Source organism: Sylvia atricapilla, chromosome 1 (genome assembly GCF_009819655.1).
Source record: "Sylvia atricapilla isolate bSylAtr1 chromosome 1, bSylAtr1.pri, whole genome shotgun sequence".
NCBI classification, from domain to species: domain Eukaryota; kingdom Metazoa; phylum Chordata; class Aves; order Passeriformes; family Sylviidae; genus Sylvia; species Sylvia atricapilla.
In genome coordinates, this window is record NC_089140.1 from 15,370,976 (window position 1) to 15,392,807 (window position 21,832).

The following is a 21,832-nucleotide window of genomic DNA, read 5'->3' on the forward strand; positions in this document are numbered from 1 at the left end:
CATTTGCGTTCTTAGGATAACTGAAAATTATAATTTTCCTGATTCATAAGCCAACTGCAATGCAAACCCTCTTCAACATGGGGTTTAGAGCAGAACTGTAATCACTAAGGTCTTTAATGTCTCAACAAAACAGATCATGGTCATTTCAAATGAGACCTTACTTTGCAAGCTCAGATATCAAGCAATTACAGCAAACTACATTTTGATTGAGCCCAAAGATAATTGTCAAAAGGAAGAACTATGAATCACCTACGGATTCACAGAACAATTCTATATATTTTAATTTTGGAGCAAAAAATCTCTGAATCTTATTTTGTTATGGAGTTGGTACTGTTTCTTTTTATCTACTGCAATGGCTAAGTACTCACCCTCCCACGTATTGGATACTGTAGTTGCCATTCAGAATATGCTCTCTGAAATCTCATCTCTCTATAAAAGTAGAGCACCACTGGACTACAGAAAATTAAGGCAGGAAACCTGGTTCAAAGAGCTAAGGCAGTGATACTTGATATTGCCAGATTGTTACATGTGTTATCTTCCCCTATATAATTACTTTTGATAATTAATCTAAGTATAATTTATCTGATTTCCTGAACTACAAAGCCTCTATGTATTCTCCCAGTTCTTTCTATCGTCCTAAAAATCTCTAAAAATCACTCCTAGAGAAGGGCTTTAGAAAACCAAACTTCAAATAGTAATATTCAGAAAGAATGTAAGTACTACAGCTCTTTACCCCAACAATCCAACTTCTAATTCGTTTACCTTTTCTCTGCAGGAAAGCAATGTCTTTCCTCTGGCCAACACGAGAAAAAGCAAAACAGAATTATGGAAATTGTTCTGCTTCATGGAGTCAGCACCACAAATGAGAGCCTATGCCTTAGTAATTTCTGGGGCTTTTACCTCCCCTGTTGGGCTGTGAGCATAATACCTACAAGACATATTCTGGGAGTTGTTCCATGAAAATTCCTGTACAGGGCTGCACTGTTTACATTGACTACAAATCTGTATGCACAAGAAAGTTCAGCATGGGAACAAAAACCTATCTGTGAAGTCATTCTGTGAAACAAATTGAACATGGTTTTCCCCATATCAACAAGGGAAAACAGAATGAATCCTGAAGGATAGAGTAGCTCTCAAAAATTTTCAGGGAACTTCTGCTTTCTAATATAGCAGACTGTGTTAAACAAGTCTCTTTACTGAAGAAACTTCTCAAAAATACCTGTTCAATAAAGGTGAGACCCATCAAGTCCAGCTAATTGACTCCTCTACGAGCCACAGGAAATGCAGTATGGAGATTCAATATACACAAGAAATGAAGCAGTAAAAAAGATATTATATTGTAATGTGAGAATCACCTTTTGAAAACTATCTGTTTCTTGAACACAGCTATATTCACTATTCCTTCACCAAATACATGAGGAAGTGAAATACTATTTTTTACAGGTCAGATACAATGAAAATACAATGGGAAGGATGGAAAGAAGCAGGGAGGTCCTGCAAGAGAAAGCAAACCAATCCTCTGCTTAAAGAAAATATGAGAAACAGGTCTGCAAAAGCAGTGGATCAAAACTTTCAACTAAGAGAATTTATGGAGAAGGAGATTTTATCTCCAGGCACAGGTTAGCCTCAAATAAATCCTAACCCTTGTTTTAAACAAACTGACCCCAAGTTACTCACGATGTTTAGAAGAATTTCATACTAGCAGACAACCTTGGTGGTAATTTTGTGATAAGCAAGGGAAAGCATTGGGAAGAGAACTTTACAGTGACCAGCATGACTTTACTTTGAAAAGCTTCCTCCTAATTGCTGATTCATGATATCTCCAAAGCAGCCCAGGCTGGAAATATTAATTTCTCCTCAGTTGAATGTGACATGGACCTTTAACTAGTTTGTCTGCAAAATTATTTAAATAGAGGTTCTTTGTCTACCTTTTTTTTCCCCAAAGGTACAAAATTCTGTTAAGCAAAAACATAGCCTGAACCTCTGGAGAGTATATAAAAAATTGATCTTGTAAATTTGTTTCTATGAGAGAAGACCTGCTGTTCTAAGAACACAATTCCTCAATGATCAGAGACCCAGCATAAGCATGGAGTACAGTGAGGTTGTGGCTGAGAGCCTGACTGCTCTACACCTAGAATTGACACAGCATCACAAATGTGTCAGATCCAAATGGGACAAGCTCTGGGCAGCAGCATCCTGTACCACACTACTGCACTTGTGGAAGCAACAAGGTCCCAGAGACACAGCACTGTGCCCTAAGGTGATTCTGCACCTGCATCACTATCTCCACGTGGCTCCGTATTTTCTGGGGGTTTTCTCCCAGTGCAATACATCAGTCAAGGCCTCTTATCTTCCTGCAGAGCCTTTTAGAAATTAATTTACAGTCAGGGTTTGAGTGTCATGAGGACTTTGTAAGCTGGATATGCACAGTGGCCATATCAAAGCAATCAGCTTAAACAATGAAGAGGACAACCATAATCCCCAGTTATACCAGGCAGCTTGAGGACAGGGATTGAGAGAAAAGGATACAAGGTGACAGGAACAAAAGGGACCTCAAGAATAATAAAACCTTATGATCAGGTGCCCACTTAAAATGTACAGATACATTACAATATGGGGCAGCATGGGGAAGAAACAGAAGGAGCTAGATCGAGCTGCTTGTGCTGTTACTACAACACTGTGGGAATAACAGCTATAATAGGATGGCTTGCACGTGATGGGAGAGCACTGTGATGGATGGATAAAAGTTTCTCTGGAAAGAAGGGAAGACTTGGGGCTTTCTATGTAAAGACAGCATTTTGATTGAGAGCATGTTTCAGGATCAGAAAAAAAACCCAGTAAGAGTGACAATGATGGTGCAGCATATTTCAGCCCAGCCCACCCAGTCCCCAGGTGATGGGGACAGTCAAGCACTAGAACAGGCTGTGCAGTCTCCATCCTTGGAGATTTTCAAGGCCTGACTAGGTAAGTCCTGGTCTCATCTCACAGTTGATACCACTTAAGGCAACTGAATTAGGTTCAGAGGGTTCAGAGTTCTCTCCCAGCCTGAAATATACTGTGATTCCAAGCCTAAAGAACAGAATCTGAGACAGGAACTGTAGCAAGAAGTCTGTTTTGTGACTGTGTCTTCACAAGCATGGCACTAGGATGTTCACCCAGGAGTGAACTGTAGGCCAAGGCTGCAGATTCCCAGAAGTTATAGAGGAATGAGGAACAGTAGCAGTTGCAACAGAACCTATTCCTGCAACACTTGTTAACATCAAACAATCTAGGGAAATAAAAATCCCTGGCAACAAATGTTAACTTTGAAGTTACTATCCCAAAGTGTATTTTTTCAGGACAAGGAACTTCCAAATGTTTTCAGTTTCCCTAACCATTTAAGAGCCAGGAAATATGAGACTTGCACTAAAAAGTATTTCCAACGAGGGAAAGGGGCAGAGGGGCAAAACTGTGTTAAATTCACTGGTGCTCTGTACCTGTGACCTCCCAAACAGCCCTACCCTACAACAGAGCAGATGAGCACCAAGTTTGAGAAGTAACTAAAACTTACTGCCTTGCTCTTGCAGAGACATTGTTTACACGTTTCCTGAGCATATGAATGAGCTCTCAAATCTAGATCATAATCACAGTCCTTTCTTGACATACATCCAGCTCTCGTTTTCAGTGACAGAACCATATTGATGGTTTCTAAATATCTTCAATGTAAGACTGCTGCCCTGAGGAAATGATAAGCATACCATCTCTCTTGATTTCATAAATACACCCCCTCAAGTCTTGGTTCTCTTCCCACAGGTGGCTTCAGTTCCACTGAGCTCTTCCCCAGACAACACTCATACTTTAGGGAAGCTCACTGTCAGCCCTCCACCTCCTCCAGTGACAGCCTCTTCAGCAGGAAAGCTGCCTGCTGCAATTATTTACATCCCAAATAAGAGCTGATCCTTGCAGCCTCTAGGCTTCAGCTCCCTGGCCACCAGCTCCCTCGACTTGCAGATATCTGAAAAAATAACCTGTGCATTCCACAGCTACAACATTGCTTTTGGCTTCTTTCTCCTCTTTTCAGAAACTGGCCTGCAGCCATGACAAGGGTTCAGCACTATTCCCAAAAGGGACAGGCAGTCTAAATAGAAAAGTGATGCTGAAAGGCGCTGTACCATGTTCTGCCCTGCCTTTTAAGGAATATAAAGCAGTTTAAACATCTATAACCATTTACAAACTAAGCTTGTGCTTCGTCATGGCTCAACCATACAACCTACATACAAAATTCACTGTTATTTGTCTACAAATACCTACGTGTCAAAATGCATATAAAAACTTTCCTATGTCAGTGGATTACTGTGCATATAATGCAATTAGGTACACACTGCCACAGTTCTGCTACATGCTTCTGTCCCTGTTAACCCATATTCTTATTATTACACTATTACCCATTTCGTTGATCTAAAAAATTCAAAAGTACTTGATTACTGCCCTAATCTTCAAAAAGCTACATAGTCTATTCCAGGGTAAACTGCAGACAATGTACCTCTAGATTCTGTAAAGATTAAAGTAGCAGCAAGCTCCTTACAGAATGTGTGTCAAGCTTGCTATCAAAGGCTTTGTGTTTGCACCAATAGCAAGTTACAACAAAATTCCTACCAGCCTCCAAAAAGAAATTCTAATACCAGGATTTAGATAGAAAACTAAGTTTCAAATTCAAGGCTCAATCTTGAAGAAGTTAACATGCGAATTAATTTCAACAACAAAGATAATGACTATGTGAGTCATTACTTAAGAAAATATTTATGAATCAGAAATGGACACATTATAAGTATTATTTTAAACTCTGAATGAACTATTATGGAATTGACCTGAAGGTCTATTTTCTATCTTTTCCTTGTCCAGTTTTTACGAGTACTTGGAAGTTTGCATTATTGCCCACAGTATTTCCAATGAATAATATATCAGAGAAAAGAGAAAACACACTTATAAATTGTTCAGATCACACCATTATAAAAAAGTGTACACAAGGTTGTATAGCAGGGCAACATTAAAGAATCCAGAAGTACTGAAAATGAAACAGCAATACTAAAATTGATGTTTCATCTATATGATTCTCTCTAAACACAGTAATTTCCTTTACAGATCTGTTAAGAATAAAGAAAACACTGTGGAATTGTTAACAGTGCTACCATTTAGTCTGATGCATGAGTGGCTCTCAAAATACACAGGTGAAATACTCACAAATGTACTTCTAAAGTTTGATATTTGCCTGCTCTCCATTTCTCATTTCCTTCCTTCCCTCCCCTCTCCCCTATCCTCTGAAAAGACTCAGTTTTGTGGTATATGGAAAGAGAACTCAATGTTTTAAGTCAATAAAAAGCATTGACTCTGCCGGCCGAACTGATCTGGAAGGGGGACAGTCACTGTTGTCCTGAATATCTTAAAACCAAGGTGAGACTGGGAACAGGACTCTAGCATAATAGACAATTCTCTGGATCTCTGCATAGGACAGATCCCTCTGCAGGAATGCTTTGATGTCACCCAGTAGGCAGCAGCTTTGGGGAGAGTGATGAAGCAAGAAGGGCATCCAAGAACCCCTGCCTGAACCTGAAATACAGGTTTAAAGTGAAGCTGAAGGCAAAATAAGAACCAAGTGTGGGTGGAGACCAGTCTTGAGTAGAGAAAACAAAGTAGAGTTCACTAAAGACATTTGAAATCAGGTGGTAAACACAAGAGCAAACCCACTTTTCCAACACAAACCAGTGGCACTATCCTTGGAGAGCTGTGGTGGTGCAATGCTTTATGAAACTGCACACCTGACTATCTAATTCCGTTCTCTTTATTTTGTCTTGGCACTATCTACATGAATGAAAAACAATTGCAAAAATAGATACATGCACTTTGGTTTTACTGGCTTCCAAAACATGACTGGATTGGAAACAATGGTTCCAACACATTTATCTTCTGTCAGACTGTGGTTTCATGGAAAGGTGGTTGTTTCTTGAGCTTTTAATTAGCATATCATTTGTATGCTAGCCAAGAGAATTCCCAAAGGCTTTTTCCCATACTGCTCCTGTCAGCCTTTTTTACAGAAGAGTGCCCAACTGAAGGCTACTTCCAAAATGCATCTGTTAAACTTATATTTGAATACTCTTCATTCATAAAACAGATGGAAAAGTGAGGAGTAAGGAGGAGAAAAATGTACAGAAAGAAAGCAGACCTGTACAAAAATTATAACGATGAAAAACAGAGATTGCTTGATTCTCCAGTCCCCATAATAGAAATATTAAAAGTAATGTTCTTTGGACTGCATGTCACATTCAATTCCTAAAACAGAATATTAGCTACTGTGTTTCTGTGTTTAAAGTCACTTTCCCACTGCTTTTTGTTGACTGTTTTCATTATTTAACTTTAAAGAGTCCAAGAGGCTTCTGATTGTTTCACTTCCTATTCCTTTCATCCTATTCTTCATCTTGCTGGAATTACTTTTCCCAAATGGTATCAGTAGAGCTGCTAGTCCCCAAGGTTCTTTATTGATCATTTGCTGAGTTTTATCTTCCTTCTGTAAAATCCAGGCACTTTCTCTGGCCAAAGCTATAAATTTCTCCAGCTGTGGCTGATTAACATTCTTGCTGATATTAAGGTCTTGTTCAAAGGGATTCCAGATATAAAGAGGAGACGACTCAGGCTTATTTACTTCCTTTCCCTGCAGACAGCATAAAGAAAAAGCCAAAGTTGCATATGTGCATTACAGACTGAGCAAATAACAAATCACTTGAGTTATTACATTAGAATTAAAAGTGTTTTGACCTATTAGAGAACATTTTACAAAGCACCCAGTCATTATCAATCAAGTTAATTTTCCTGTCAACCTGACTGTATGATTCCTGCTCTCTGAATCCTCTCAGAGGTGGTTTTCTTTGCCACACTCAACTTAGATCTCCTTCAAGGTAAAGAACACACAATTACAACTTAACCTATCTTTTTGGCCATTCTCCCATTTGCTGTCTTCAAAACTTCAAATCTCACCTACTGCAACCTCCTACTCCTAATCTCCACTTGCATATGGGTAGCATCAGTGTGTCATATTAACCTGCAGGGCCCAGTTTGATAAAATATTGCATGCATTTAAACTGTTCAAACCATTCCTCCCACACTGTTCAGAGAGCTCAGGGGTGCTGGAGTAAGTGAACAAGATTGCTTTGTTGGCTGAAATTCCTCCCAGTTTGGTCTGTCTTTTAAGCACACAGCTATTCAGGTCATGGTCCACTGTCAGGCACCTGGTACAGTACAACACAAACAGCTGACAATTATGTAGTTTGTCATTTAAATTTAAATGCACCTCCATCTCAGTGCTTATCAGTGTTTCTTAGCTGACTGGTTGTGTATAGCAGACCCTCTTCAAGCCTTTCCACTGCAAGCTCTAGCAAGAATCCACCAGCTCCTGCTGGTCCAGGAAGTGCCTATGTACAGGTTACATACTCTTGTCCCAGGGCCAAGAGCACTGTCAGAAAAACAGCAGCAGCAACCTCCCCTGATCAGCTCAGGCTCCAAAGGTATTTTTGCTTGCCTTTTTCAGGTTTCTTAGCAAACAGAAGTTCTCTGTCTAAATAAATCAGTTTCTACGATCAATCTGCAAAAAGAGCTCTTTAGCCAGTGATCCACAATGCCCAAAAAGAAAACAGAACAAGCGAGTGTCCACACAGCCACGTGGCACTGAAACCCTATTCTAGAAGCAGCCCAGCAGCAGCAGGTGTGAGTTATGGAGATTACATTTTCATGTATTTCTTTATACCTGCATGCACACACAGATCAATAGGATGATTTAAACATAGAAAGCAAACCAAAGTGCTTGGACAGAATTATCATGTTATGGCATGCACTGAGCTGCAGTACAGTTACTGTAGACTGATTCAAACTGCAATGCCAAAAGCACACCCAGAACTCAGAAGTAAGTTTTAATGTAGGCTCTGATTGGGTCTGGACTCCCAACTTTAAATGCAAATCTTGTCAGCTCACAGGATTTGTTATGGACTTTTGCTATGACAGGTGTCATAACATTTTAGAAGCTTTCCTCCCACAGAAGCAATAGCTTCCACTTTTTAAAACTGCCACTTTTATTACAGGGCTTTTCAGTAAAATCATACTAACTTTGCATCAGTTTCTGCTTTCCAGCATATCCAAGTAATGACACTGTAAAGGTTCTTAACGGTATTGTAAGTTACTGGGCTCCAAGAGGAAGACACTTCTCCTTCACAGAAAGGACTCATTTTCCATATAGATGTGTTTTTAATATATAATTAAAGGTGAGAGAAATTGTTGCTTAGCAGATGTAGTTTGGTGAATGGCAGACAGAGAGATTAAATTAATAATGATGGGCGATTAAAATCTATTTACCTTTCGAAGATTTATGGAATTCCTTCTGAAATCAAAGTTTCCAAAATATTCAAAAAACTCACCCAACAGTACATCTAAGGGAAAGAAAAACAAGAGCCAGCAGTAACATCAAGGAAAATTTTGTTTTCAATATGCTCATAAAAAAGAAAATTGAGGAATATCTACCTACCAACTGTTTCGGTATTTTTTGTAGGTTTAATCTTCCTTAAATCACTAACAAATGAGCAATCATACCCTCCAATTATATGCTTGTCTTTTTCATCTGCAAGAAAAAGTTTGGGCATATTTTGAAGCAATAAACAGTAAAATGCCATTGTATTTACTAAAATTAAGAAAACAAACTGAAATCAATGTTACCGTATTACACAAATCAAACTAGGAATTCACAAGTGAACTTTCAGGTTAAGATTCAGCTTAAATGGTAAAAGATTTAAAAGAAAAAAGTCTATCAATGGGGAAAGGAAAAACATCATGAGCAAATGGCACATTTTTAAAATCCTACAGGGCCAAGATAAATGACATCTTTGTATCTCTGGAAGTACTTATTCTAGGTAACAAACAGGGCATCTCTGCACAGAGGGCTGTATTACACACTTAACAGCATGACTCTCTGAGGTTACCACCTACATGAGGGTTTAAAAAATATCAGATCCAGAGTGTTCACTGTCTTTTTCTGAAAAACTTCATAGAATTAAGAACACTCTTGGAAATAACAGAACACATTTTATGTATAAACATTTTCTACAGAATTCTGATGGAAATGTTTTAAATTATTTTAAAGCAACTGAATACAGACCTTTTTCTCCATTACAAGCACTCAAAGCTTCCAAGGAATCATGTCAATAAACAGAAGACATGAGTAAGGAATCAAGAATTTGGGGTGCCATTCACTACACTTTCATATGATTCACTGAAGGTAATAGACCCTGAATGCTGTGTAAGAAACCTCCAGAACAGTTTGTTTGTGGAGATACAAGCATTATTTGCAAAGGGCCTGAACGGTCTCAAGAATATTACAAATTGGGAGAAAAAAACTCAGCCTTTTTTGAAGCACTTGGTAGCTATAAAACAATACACATCATATCAGTCTGCACAAAATCGTTAACTCCAGAAACATTTAAGACCCTACAAGTCTTCTAAAAAAACAAAATAAAAAAATTAGCATAGGAGCACTGAAGAAGTAAATCACGTTTAATTATCTAAAGGATAGAATAAGTCAAACCCCTCTAAACAGAATATTTCTTAGAACAAATTTAATAGAAACAGAATTAGTATCGTATTGAAAAGGGATTTATTTTGCCTTTAAAGATGCATTCATACATGTAAAACACACATAAAATTCATTAGTATTTGAGAGCATAAAGAAATTGCTTGGGTTTATTTACCACTTCAGGTAAAACAAATGTGCAATAAACAATAAACTGCAATAAACACAGAAACAGCTGTGCTTACCTGCCAGTTCTTTAAGTTGGTCTAGTGTTGGAATGATAGGTGGTGATCTCCTCTGCAGAAAAAACATGACCATCATGGTGAGGGAGAAGTTTGTAATCCAGGTACCAGGAGCACTGTTAGTAAGTCCATGGACACGGGCCCAACAGCGTATAGTGAACACTAGTGCTCGTACACGGGAATCAAGGCAGCCATAGATATACAACAGTTCTGAACTTCTGATTGCAATACTGAAGAAGAAATGGGAAGACATGTAAATGATGAGAGAATTATTATTATTTAAAAAATTACTTTTACACATTTTAAAAAATAGAAGAGAATCATAGAATAGTAGAATGGTGTGGGTTGGAAAGCCTGGAATTGTCCAGGATTAAATACCTAGTAGTTTTTCCATAGCAAGAATGATACAGTTCTGGGTAAACAACATGCATTTGCACTGTTTCCTATTTCCTCATTCCACATCACAGTGGGATGAAAAAAAACCCCAAAATAAATAAAACACTGTCAAGTACTGTGGAGTCAAACTATGCAGAACTGAGGTGAAAAAGCATAATTTAGCCACAATTGCCTTTGAGGTACATGAGATAATATCTCTATCCTAACATTTAATAAAATACAACTAGAACTTCTTTTGCTGTTTTTATCTAAAAAGTAATAAAATACTGCACTGAAAAATAATGTAAGTGCAGAGATACAATGAAATCTGCAAAATAAGTCAATTTCATAATTTTCAAAGGATTAGTTGGTTTTTTTTCAGCTTGACAAAGCAGTAATCTGGAAGGATAAAGATCTTCAGACGGATCAGTTTTTGATCTCCTTCATCACAGTCACACAACCATTCATGTATTGTACAAACGGGAGGGCAAAAAATAGTAAAAAAAAGAAAAAGGAAGTGCTGTATGAGAGCAAAACTTACTTTGGTTCGTTTTAGCCTGAAGTGCTAGAAGCTGTTCTAAAAATTCAGCACAGCCTTTTGGGAACATTTACTAGGTCAAAATTTTGCAACACCTGGGCTTCTTAAATTTCAGCTGTGAGGTGCTTTAGGGTGTCCAGAGAGATTTGTTTCTAGTAAAAATGACAACAAGACAAGACACGCAGTCCCAACCAGCCAAACTATCAACAATGAGTTACAAGGAAGCTTGTACAGAACTACATGCTGACTTTCACTGTGGCTTCATACAGAGAAGTAATTTCATTGTAAGAAACTTGTTCAATATCGCCTTAACAACTTCTACATATTCTGGAACAGAACTCTGGGTAATTCAGAAAACTGAGTGTATCTGATCTGATTGTATCTCATGCAGACAAATCACAAAACTGCACTAAAACTTGTATCACAGAATCACAAAATATTCTGAGCTGGAAGGGACCCACAAGGATGATCAAAGTCCAACTTCTGGCCCTGTACAGGACAGCCCTAAGACTCACATCACATGCTGAGAGCATTGCCAAAAAGTTTCTTGAATTCTGTCAAATTTGGTGCTGTGACCACTTCCCTGGAGAGCGTGCTACAGGGCTTAACCACCCTCTGAAAAACCTTTTCCTAATATCCAACCCAGATTCCCCCAGACACAACTTCAGGCCATTCCCTCGGGTCCTGTCACTGGTATCCTGAAGAATAATCACTCACATTTTTATATTTCCTGACAACAATGAAAAGGGTCGGTAACTCATTTTTGGCTATGTACACTTATGCCAGGGCTGTTTACTGGAGTGAGGGGTCATTTCTGTGGCTGTGGGGACAGCACAGCCACTCCTGCGCTGTCACCGCGGGGCCCCGAGGGGCATTTCTGGGCAGCCGGCGCCCCCTAGCGGGCGGGAGCACCGCAGGCTCCCCTTCCCCACGCGGGAATCCACTCGGCATCCAAGGGATCTTCCCAGCAAACAGGTGTGAACAGGCCCTTAGGAAGAAGGAACGGACACCAAAATAACTAGAAGCTAAACCCCCAAAAAATTAACGTCCTGGAGTTGCTTAATCTGAAAAGCAATCAAGAAAGGCTGTGCATACGCCAAAAGGAAATAATGACTAATACTCCCTGACTGCCTTCTTTCCAGTTTTATAAGCCAACCTTATTTCCATAGACTGGTTTTTGAGGCTTCAGCTTCAGCTAGCAAGTATTTCCTATGCTGGAGAAAGATAACTTAAGAACATCAAACTCTAACCTCTAGAAGTCAAAAAATATTCTTTTTACTTTCAGAGCCAAATGCACATTTGTTGAGAACACGGAAAAGAGAAGATTAAACAGTTGATACTACAGGTTTTCAGAACACTAAGTACAACAGAATTCTCTGCAAACTTTTTAAAACTAGGTCTCACCTGTTGCTCACTGACAGATCACACTGGAATCCTGTTGGCTGATGGGAAAATTTCACCAGAGGGCAGCGGGCATGGAGGATCTTCTGGACATTCACACACCCAGGACCAAAATTATCAAGGCAGTCACCAATCACAGAAAGAATCCTCTGAGTTGCTAATCTTTCTGATGGTAATCTTTTCATCTGATACTCCATTTCAAAGGGACCTTTTTTCTAACATGGAATTTTAAAAGCAAGCTGTTAGTTCTCAAACAATAGAGACATTTAAAAATAGTTCTGAAAGACCACTGCAATTTACAAAGGAGTTTGTACAACTAGAACTGAAAGACAAGAATTAGTCAAAGCAGTCCACCAAACTTAAAATAGGTAAAAATATATTAAGTAAAAACATAAAAGGCTCTCTCTTTTACATTCTTTTCTCCTGATTCAATTCTTCCAGGCTAATAGTGATCAACTTACTGAAAAGCTACATGTTCAAACAGAAGTATAGTAGTACTCCAGCTCATTACTGGCTAAAAAACGTGATTCTGGAATTAGCAGGAGAGTATAAATGTTCTGACTGCAAAGAGGAGAACACAATTACAGAGGGGCAACACAACCAAACTACCAATAACTTCAAACTATCAGTAATTCCATGTCAAATCCTCAAAGAACAATGCATTATTAGTAAATCAAGTAGCAGTGTAAGAAAAAAAATCTCTTTTTCACTTCAAAAAGTAAAAAAAAAAAAATAGCAAATTATTTAATCCTTCAAAATCAGGATACAGCTCTGTAAGACTAAAAATAATCACCTCATGTCATACACAGTTTCCCTGAAAGACGAAAATATTGTGAAGATATATTCCAACATCAGAAATTAACTTCTCTCTAGGTCTTTGTATTTTGATTTGCTGTATTTCTAGTTTTTACCTCAATAAAATACCTGTGAAATCTCTGTTTGCTTTATAGTCTTGTGTTTTTAAGACATCAGCTAATTTTGTTTGCTAATCCAATACTTCACACTGACTTATCCTCCCCCTTGGAACATGTCATGGGTGACTGCATTCTATACAAATAAAATTACAGTGATCTAACAGTAACTGAGATGCAGAGCACGTTACTTCTGTTGTCCACAATTTAGTGACCTCACAGACAAGTGAAACAATTCAGAAGTTATGGACCTTGCATCCTTTCCCACAAGGGGAAATTCACTTCAGGGGCTGAATTTCTGAGCCTCTGGCAATCACTGAGGGGACTGTTCCCACCCTGCTCCTTCCTGCAGCTCCCCAGGGCAGAGCCAGCACCACGTGTGGTGGAACATGCCAGGACAGCAGTCCCTAATCCCACCTGGCTGTAGCTGCATGTACAGTAGTGAAAGGAGCCTCTAACTATCAACATTGAGGCAGTGAACAGGAAAGATAAAGATGGGGACTCAGCTGACCTGTAGGTGGGTTGGTGTTGGTATTTATATTTGTGACAAAAACCACAATGGGCCTTTCCAGACAGTTATAAAACTGAATAAAGACTGTTTTATAATGATAAAGTAGATATTTTTATCAATTAAAAAGAACCTTCATATGTAGCTTTGGTGCTAGCTAAGAGGTATGAAGTACTGATACAGTTGCCCCAGCCCTGTGGTTCTCCCCCCATTCTTGTCATGTAGACAGAAACAGCAAATACTAAACTATTACTATTACTAAAACTAAACTGTTACTTTTGGGTCAACTGATACAGTAACCTAAGCAAGAAGCAAAACCGTTTTAACAAAAATTGCTACTCTAAAATATCAGAGCCCTATTTTAATTCATTAACTAATCTCCCAAACTGCTCAGGGGTTAAAAATGCCTTATCTATGGTCTAATATCCACTCTTACTAAAGAAGAGTGTTACCACTTCTGCCCCTTTTCTTAAGTTACAATTAGTAATCAGTTTGCCATAAGGCTCAAAAACAGTTATTTCATGTAAATAGGTGCTGAAATGCCTGATCCTCCTCATTGCTGGCATGTCCTGAAAGACTACAGAAGTGAAGAAATCAGAACACACCTTTCCCACTGCTGCTAAATCACCTTGTAACTAAAGCTACCTCCCCTTTGTCTCCCCAGAGTAATGTCTCTCAGCCATTCACAGGTAATCACAGTCGCTGGTAAACTCACTTGTCATCAAATATTCTACATTTCACAACAGAACTTCTATCTCCAAAAAAGATGCGTATTAAAGAAAACAGTTACCAAACATGCTTTGAAAACAGACGTTTTATACTTGAAAGTTATTCCTTCAAAATTTAAGAGGCAACTTCACTGTTTAAACATAAAGATTTTAACACTTCACATACACCAGATGATCCTTCTCTTCAGCTGACATATTTGCTTTCATTGTGATTTATCACTGCAGTAATACTAAAAACTATATACATTTGAAGGACTATTTCTTTAAAAGTAACTTATATGGCAATATACAAATTGTACAGAAAAGCTGAGAGAATTTTCAATCTTCACAAGCTTAAGCACAATGGGGTATCATTTAAGGAAAACAGACCTAGTTTTTTCCAAACCGTCACTACGCAAATAAAAAGAGAAGTTTTTGCAACATGAGAATCACTTGATTATTCATTTAGAATGGTGACCTATAAGTATTCACCATGACTATCCCACATCCTGAGCTTTCAGACCTCCACACACTCACCATGTGCCTATAAGTATATATACACCCCAGTACATAATCCAGTAACTTTCCTGGAGCGTAAAGGCATCTCTTTAAGGTAAGGAAAAGAACCTGACAATCCTCCTGAAAGGCAGATGTGCACACATGCACAGTTATTTCACTCTAGGACAAGGAAGACCCTAAAAAACAAAGCCAAACTTTAACAGCGCATGGCTGAAGCATAGAAGCAACAGGGAAGAAACACGAGAGTAGAATGGGAAAGTCTGACTCTGCTGAAACAATTCTGGAGGATGAGGGTTTTCTTCATAGAGAAATTCACCCTAATAGTGCAAAATTTATCTAAACATCAAAGCAAAGCAAAGAACTCATCTATGTCACATTCAGTTTTTGAAAGTCTTCAAACACTAACATTCCAATAAACTTGTTCACACTTTATAATATGAACCCACTTAAAACCTTAATAAAAATAAACTGATCCCTGTGTGTAAAACAGCAAATAAGCTGCTCTGTTGAAGAAATTCAACAAATTGAAGATGGACAGCATAATCTTACCATTTTTGTAGCATGCTTTCCTGTATCACCAAAGTCCAAAAACATGTCCACATCAGACCCCAGTTTTCCAAATGTGTTGACTGAAGAGCCAAACGGCTTTACTGTGCTGTCTGGGAAATAGGCACATGCAAAATCCCGAACCAAAGAACAGGCCAGAAATCGCAGCTTGATGTTTTCTTCTGTAAGCTGATACTCATTCAGTAGAATGTACATCTGACTGCTTATCTAGTTCAGAAAAATAAACACTGTAAAAATACAACGACCCATCTTCTATTAACATGTATTTTCATCTATTCAATATCAATGCAATTAGAAGGTTATTTCTCAAAATTCCAAAACGTTTCTTTCATATAGAAAAATTATTTTTGTAATTAAAATGGCCAATTTCATTTATTTATTTACTTCAGTGACAGAACCATTCACATAAAATGCTAATATAACTTTTTAAACATGAAAATATATACAAGTTTCACATGACCACTTGCAATTCCGAAATGAAGATGTCTCATTTTTAATCGAGAGAGATCCAGAAACCTCTACTTACACTGTCTGCAAGACAAAGCTTTTCAATAAGGTCTTTCACTGGAATGTGACACTGAGGAGAGAGGTGAAGTGGTGCCTCTTCAACGCGTTGACTCACTGGATTTTTCAGTGTGAAAGTAAAAAGTCTTGATTTAAATGGGACAACATGATGCTCTGAAGCACCTGGGATCCCAACAGCATCCTGCAATGAGGCTATACTGCTCTTTTCTGAAAACTCTATTAACGCATTGATGCCCTAGAAGATTAAGAATGGAAATACAGGGTGAGACAAATGCATACAATGCTTGAACTCACTGTACTGATATTACTCAGATGTTCCTGGAGCTACTGAGACAGATTAATATGACAGCCCTAAAGCCAAATGCTAAGTTCTGCATCCCAAAACATTTTAGATGCTTTTTCACAAGAGGTTAAAATACTTAAGACATGCTATTCTTGGAAGCAAGCACTAAACATTAAAGTTCTTAACTATATTCATCTTCAAAACTGAAATACTTGAGAAACATAAAAATGATCTATCTCTCTTAGTTAGAACAATGAATGCTGCTATGTGAAAGTTTCAAAGATTTAGTACAAAACATGTTGCTGCCTGCTCCTTAGAGGTGTTTCTTAGCTGACTTAGGAATAAAAATCAAGTTCTTAGCAACTTGTGAACATCAGCACTGATAAAAACCGATTTAATATACTAAGTGTATATTATTTGTTTAACTTACGCATGAGGCCTTAAGCAAATTTTCTTTCTGGTATTTCTTTCCATTTAAGTCTAGATTTTAGTTTACATTGCTAATTACTTACACGATTTTCAAAAAAGAAATGACTCTTAACATTCCCATGACTTGATAAGTACTGCAATAATTTTTTCTCATTAAGTTTTGATGGGCACTTAATTAAAACAGTCCGTTCAGCTTGATCCAGTCGTTCTGTTTGGATTTCAGCAAATGTTTTCTTTCTGGTACTGACTTCAGCATCTGTGTGAAGAAACAAGCATCAAAGCTTTTCTATATAAACAGAAAGATGTATGGCTGGTTTTAGTACACTTAATCTCTTCCTTTGGACTGAAAAACTGAACAAAGGTTGTCCTGGCTCTCCAAGATCATGACAGCAAAAATGAAAAGAATGAAGAACGAATGAAGGACAACGAAGAATGGATGAAAGAAAGAAATATAAGTGTATTTCTCACAAAGGCATACATTTGTAATAACAAGGAGTAGGAAAAATAAGAAGAAAACAATACTGACTTCCCTCAGTGCACATGAAGCTTTATAATACAATGAATCTTTGTTCTTTAGTTTGCTTTCACCATCAAAACACTTAGCACACACATAAGAGTCTGGAAATGCCAGCTAAGCTGTGAGGCAGCTCTAGACCTTTGGCAAGCTTCACTGAAATGATGGCCTCTCTTCACTACCACAAACCCAGCACTGTGGAACAATTCAACACTTGCTATTTTTACAACTTAGCGCCTTCCTTTACGGTAAACTCCTACTCAAAATTTTCACTTAATAATACACTTTCACCTACCCCAGTACAATAAACCCACAGATCAGTCAGATCTCACTGCACTACTGGCAACTCGTAATGCTGCTGACAGCCTCCAGAATTCATATGGTATAGAGACATGCTGAACATCCAGAAACACGGAACATTTTCCTCTTTGCATACAGGCAAAGGGGCCATCTCCCAAATCTGAAATGATGATCACTTCCCTGCATAGTTTTCAAACTAATCCACTGACCATATCACATCAGCAGAGCTTGTGAAGCTGTTGCCTGTTAATACTTCCCTTCTGTCATTCAGACTTGGAAGCTGGGGAGCATTTCCCAGCATCTAGCATCAGCCACAGGGATATTTAGTAGAGAGCTCTTTATTCTATGTTTTTGGTTTTGAAGAACCCACGGAATATTGTGGCGTCAAGAAAAACTTTAAGTATTATTACATGACAGTTGTTAGTGTTACTTGATAGTATTTATTTTTTTTTATATTTTATTTTGTAAGTTTACTGAGGTCTCACAAAGGCTTGTAAATAATAATCACAGTAGCTCTTTCAATAGCCTAGTTTTATACAGCATTTTTCACTCAGAAAACTAAGCAAGCACTTCATGAAGATGATAAATATCACAGCTGCCATAGAAACAGAGAAAAACGAAGTGACTAAGATGCAGAAGAGACAAGTGCCATGGATGGGTGACATAACCAGGATGTCTCTGCATTAGGCCAGAACAGCTACGATTTTTGTCTGATTTACTACCTGGACATGCTTAGCCACTACAGAGGCGATGTGATCTCACAACTTCTGGCTGTGCTGTCCTTTGCAGTCTGGGTATGGCACTGATGTCTGAGCACGGCACAGCAGCAAAGACACCCCTCACTAGTTCTCGGCTAAAACACAGCATCAGCCACACGTTTCCTACGCCTTTTTGAGGGGGTCTCTCGGGACAAGCCCCGTCACTTGATTCACGTCTAGCTGGTATCTACATTTAACAAACCGAGTCCGGGGCATTGACAGCAGACTCTGGCCTCCTGGGCTGCAGCCCGAGAGGGCACAGGCCGACCTCACTGCCCGGCGGGGCTGCCCGGGCCTTGCGGGGCTCCTCACGCCGAGGACGTGGGCAATGCACCGGCGCATCCAGTGGGGCCGAGCGGGACAGGCGGCCGCTCCCCTCCCCACGCCGCCCGGCAGAGCCGGCTGTGCGGCACCGAGGCCCGCGGCGAATTCAGCGCGGCCCGGCGACCCGACCCTACCTTCCCCCGGCTCCTCGGCAGCCGGCTGCGCGGCGGCACCGGAGCGGCCGAGGCGGGCGTGCCCGCGGACGCCGGGCCCGGGGAGGTGCAGGCGGCCCCGCAGCAGCGCCAGCGCAGGCCCTCCCGCGCGGAGCGCCATGGCCGCCAGGGCCGCGCCGGATCTGCGCAGGCGCCGCGTTCCACGGCGGCCGGCGGGGCTCAGCCCGCTCCGAGTGCGCGGAGCGGCCCCGGGCGCTGCGAGGGGCTGGTGATGCCTGGTGATACCTGGCTCCTTTGGGCGCTCTGGTGACAGGGAGCAAACCTAACCGGCCAGCCCAGGGTGCGGACAGCTGCCTGCTGCGGGCAGAGGGACAAACTGCTCTCAGCGGCGTGGCTGGCAGCCGGGAAGGCCAGCCGTGCCCTGGAGCCTGGCAAGGGAGGGAATTGTTCCTCTCTGCTTTACGCTGGGGCGGCCTCAGGGCCTTGAGGCCTGTGTGCAGTTTTGGGCACCAGAATGTAAGAGGGATTTAAAGCTTTTAGTGAGCATCCAAAGGAGGGCAACAAAGATGTTGAAGAGCCTTGATGGGAAGACTTAAAAGGAGCAGTTGAGATGACTTGTACTGTTCAGCCTGGAGAAGATGGAGGGGAGACCTCATAGAAGTCAACAGTTCCTGATGAGAGGAGGAGGGATGGGCACTGATCCCTTCTGTGTGGTGACCAGTGACAGAATCCGAGGGAATGGTCGGAAGTTGTGTCATGGGAGGTTTAGGCTGAATATTAGGAAAATATTCTTTACCCAGAGGGTGGTTGTACACTGGAACAGACCCCCCGGGGAAGCAGTCATAGCAGGACGCCTGAGAGTTAAAAAAACTTTTGGCCAGCGTTCTCAGGCTGATGGTGTGTTCTTGACATTGTGCAGAGCGCCAGGAGTTGGACTTCAACGATCCTTGTGGGTCCCTTTCAACTCGGCATATTGTGTGATTCTGTGAGCTCCACGCTCAGGCCTGAGGCGTGGGTGTGAGCAGCACCTGCCCTGTGTGAGGAAACACCCAGCAGCCCAGGCAGGGCTGGCTGTCACCCCCGGCTGAGCCCTGCCAGCCAAGGCCAGGAGGGTGAGGGTGGGCTTGGGAGTGAACCTGAAGGGTCAGATGGCCAAGGTGATGGGGGTCTAACGTAGGTTTTGGCAGACTGACCACTTAAAAAGGGGAAGTAAAACCTTTGGCCTGTATCAGCAGTGTTATCCAGTGGGACTAGGGAAGTGTACTTGGCACTAGTGAGGCCACACCTTGTGTGTGGTGTCCAGTTGTGGGCTTCTCAATTCAGGAAGGACACTGAGGTGCTGGAGTGAGTCCAGGGAAGGGCAACAGAGCTGAGAAAGGGTCTGGAGAATGAGCCATATGAGGAATGGGTGAGGGAGCTGGAGTTTAGCGTGAAGAAAAGGAGGTTGTAGCCAGGGGGGTCAGCCTCTTCTTTCAGGCACAAGAGGACATAGTCTTAGGATGGGCCAGGGTAGTTTTAGACTGGACATTAGGAAGAATTTCTTCACAGAAGGGGGAATTAGACATTGTAATGGGCTGGCCAGGCAGATGGTGGAGTCACTGATCCTAGAGATATTTAAGGAAATGCTGGACATGGCACTCATTGCCATATTCTAGTTGACATAGTAGTGTTTGGTTATAGGTTGGACTTGATGATCTCTGAGGTCTTTTCCAGCCTAACTAATTTTGTGATTCTTTTTGTCTGGTCCTGGGCCAGGGCTGTGAAGCCCGAGTTATGGCAGTGAAGGCAGCATGTGTGATCAGAAATGAGATGATTGAGGCAGAGAGCTGCAGGGCTCTCAGCAAACAGTCATTGGTCTGCAGCATGGTTCCCCAGGCATGTACTGAAGAAAATATTTTTTAAAACAGTCATTTATGTAAAACTTGTGGGCACATCTGTAGTGTATGTTAGGGCACTTTGTGTGTTAGTAGGTCTTCAGTGCAGTGCTCTATATACTCTTGGCAGCCTCCCAGTAAGCCAGGGTCTGTAAGTAATGGCTATGACCTAATTATTTTGGTTTTATATTCTAGGATGATCATTAAGACAGAGAGTAGATTGCTTTTAAAACAGAGCATTTCAATTTATATCCTACTTACGCATGCCATGGAGTACAAACTTGTGTTTCCTCCATCTCTCCATGGTGAGTTTCCTCTGGAATCCTAAGACTTGTCCTGCCTAAATTCATTGATGTGGAGAGAGGAACTCCTCCTCTTTCCCTCTTTGAAGCTGGTCTAAAAATAGAAAAGGGTTTCATTAAAATTAATTGTGGGTTTGGAAAAACTAATAGCGCAAGCAAGTTCCTGAAAGACGATACTCAAAGTGTCCTAGCGTGAGAGCTGCTGCACGTTAAGGATGTGTTACTTAGCCTCCTTAACCTCCCACTTTCAAGGTGCTGCCAATTCCACCCTCTCCTTGGTATGGCCTCTCCTATAGTCTAATTTATTCTTCAATCATTACTCTCTCTCTCTTTTTTTTTTTTTTTTTTCTTTTTTCTTTTTTTTTTTTTTTTTTTTTTTACAGATTTTTTTTTAGCAAATGCACTGGGTGGTGCAATTCAACAAGGTCAAACTCAACTAAAAAGACACTATTTCCTTATGGAGGCTTGCCAATGTATTTAACATCTGTATAGACTGGAAAAGAAACCGTGAATGAGCAAAGGTTAACCCTGCTAGCAGAGTTCAATATACACAGTTATGATGCTAAGGAAAAGAAAATCCTATAGTGAGTCTAAACCCTTGAGCATTTCAGAATGTCATTTCTTACATACTTTGGACAATTTTGGATGCCCCAGGAGAGGTAGCAAACTTAAACCTTTTAAACAAGGGAGTCGGGGTATTTTTTGGTTTTTTTAACTTGTAGAATCTTTCCCCATTAGTTGCTAGGAGACTAAATACTGGGTGCTTAAGGGTGTTTTACCAAAACAGAGAGGTGGCCAAAAGTCAGGAGGCGGAGATAAGGACAGGGCCGGGGGCAGCTGCTCTGTCTTGCTCTGGGCATCAGGGAGGACGGCCAGGCTGCTGCTTGCTGCGGGAGGAGCTCGCTGTCCCCACCGGGTCCTGTCCTGAGAAAATCCACCGCCGTCTGCCCGTGTGCCCCGGCACTGTGTGCTCGCCTCCCCCTGCCCTGCTGGGCCGGCCCTGTCCCGCCACCGCCGTTTCTTCGGCACTGCTGTGGGGCTTTTTGCTACTCTGTGGCC

At 40.7% G+C, this 21,832-nt stretch overlaps 1 protein-coding gene across 1 annotated transcript; it reads right to left on the bottom strand.

Annotated features, from left to right (window-relative positions):
- Positions 1–5,802: 5,802 nt before the first annotated feature.
- Positions 5,803–18,769, bottom strand: MTPAP (mitochondrial poly(A) polymerase). The gene is given in 10 exon segments (XM_066315547.1): positions 5,803–6,373; positions 6,376–6,685; positions 8,377–8,450; positions 8,546–8,638; positions 9,829–10,055; positions 12,143–12,354; positions 15,334–15,558; positions 15,878–16,111; positions 16,672–16,844; positions 18,619–18,769. Coding segments are annotated over 10 exon segments (1,737 nt in total). The 5' UTR covers positions 18,758–18,769; the 3' UTR covers positions 5,803–6,323.
- Between the last annotated feature and the right edge of the window lie 3,063 nt (positions 18,770–21,832).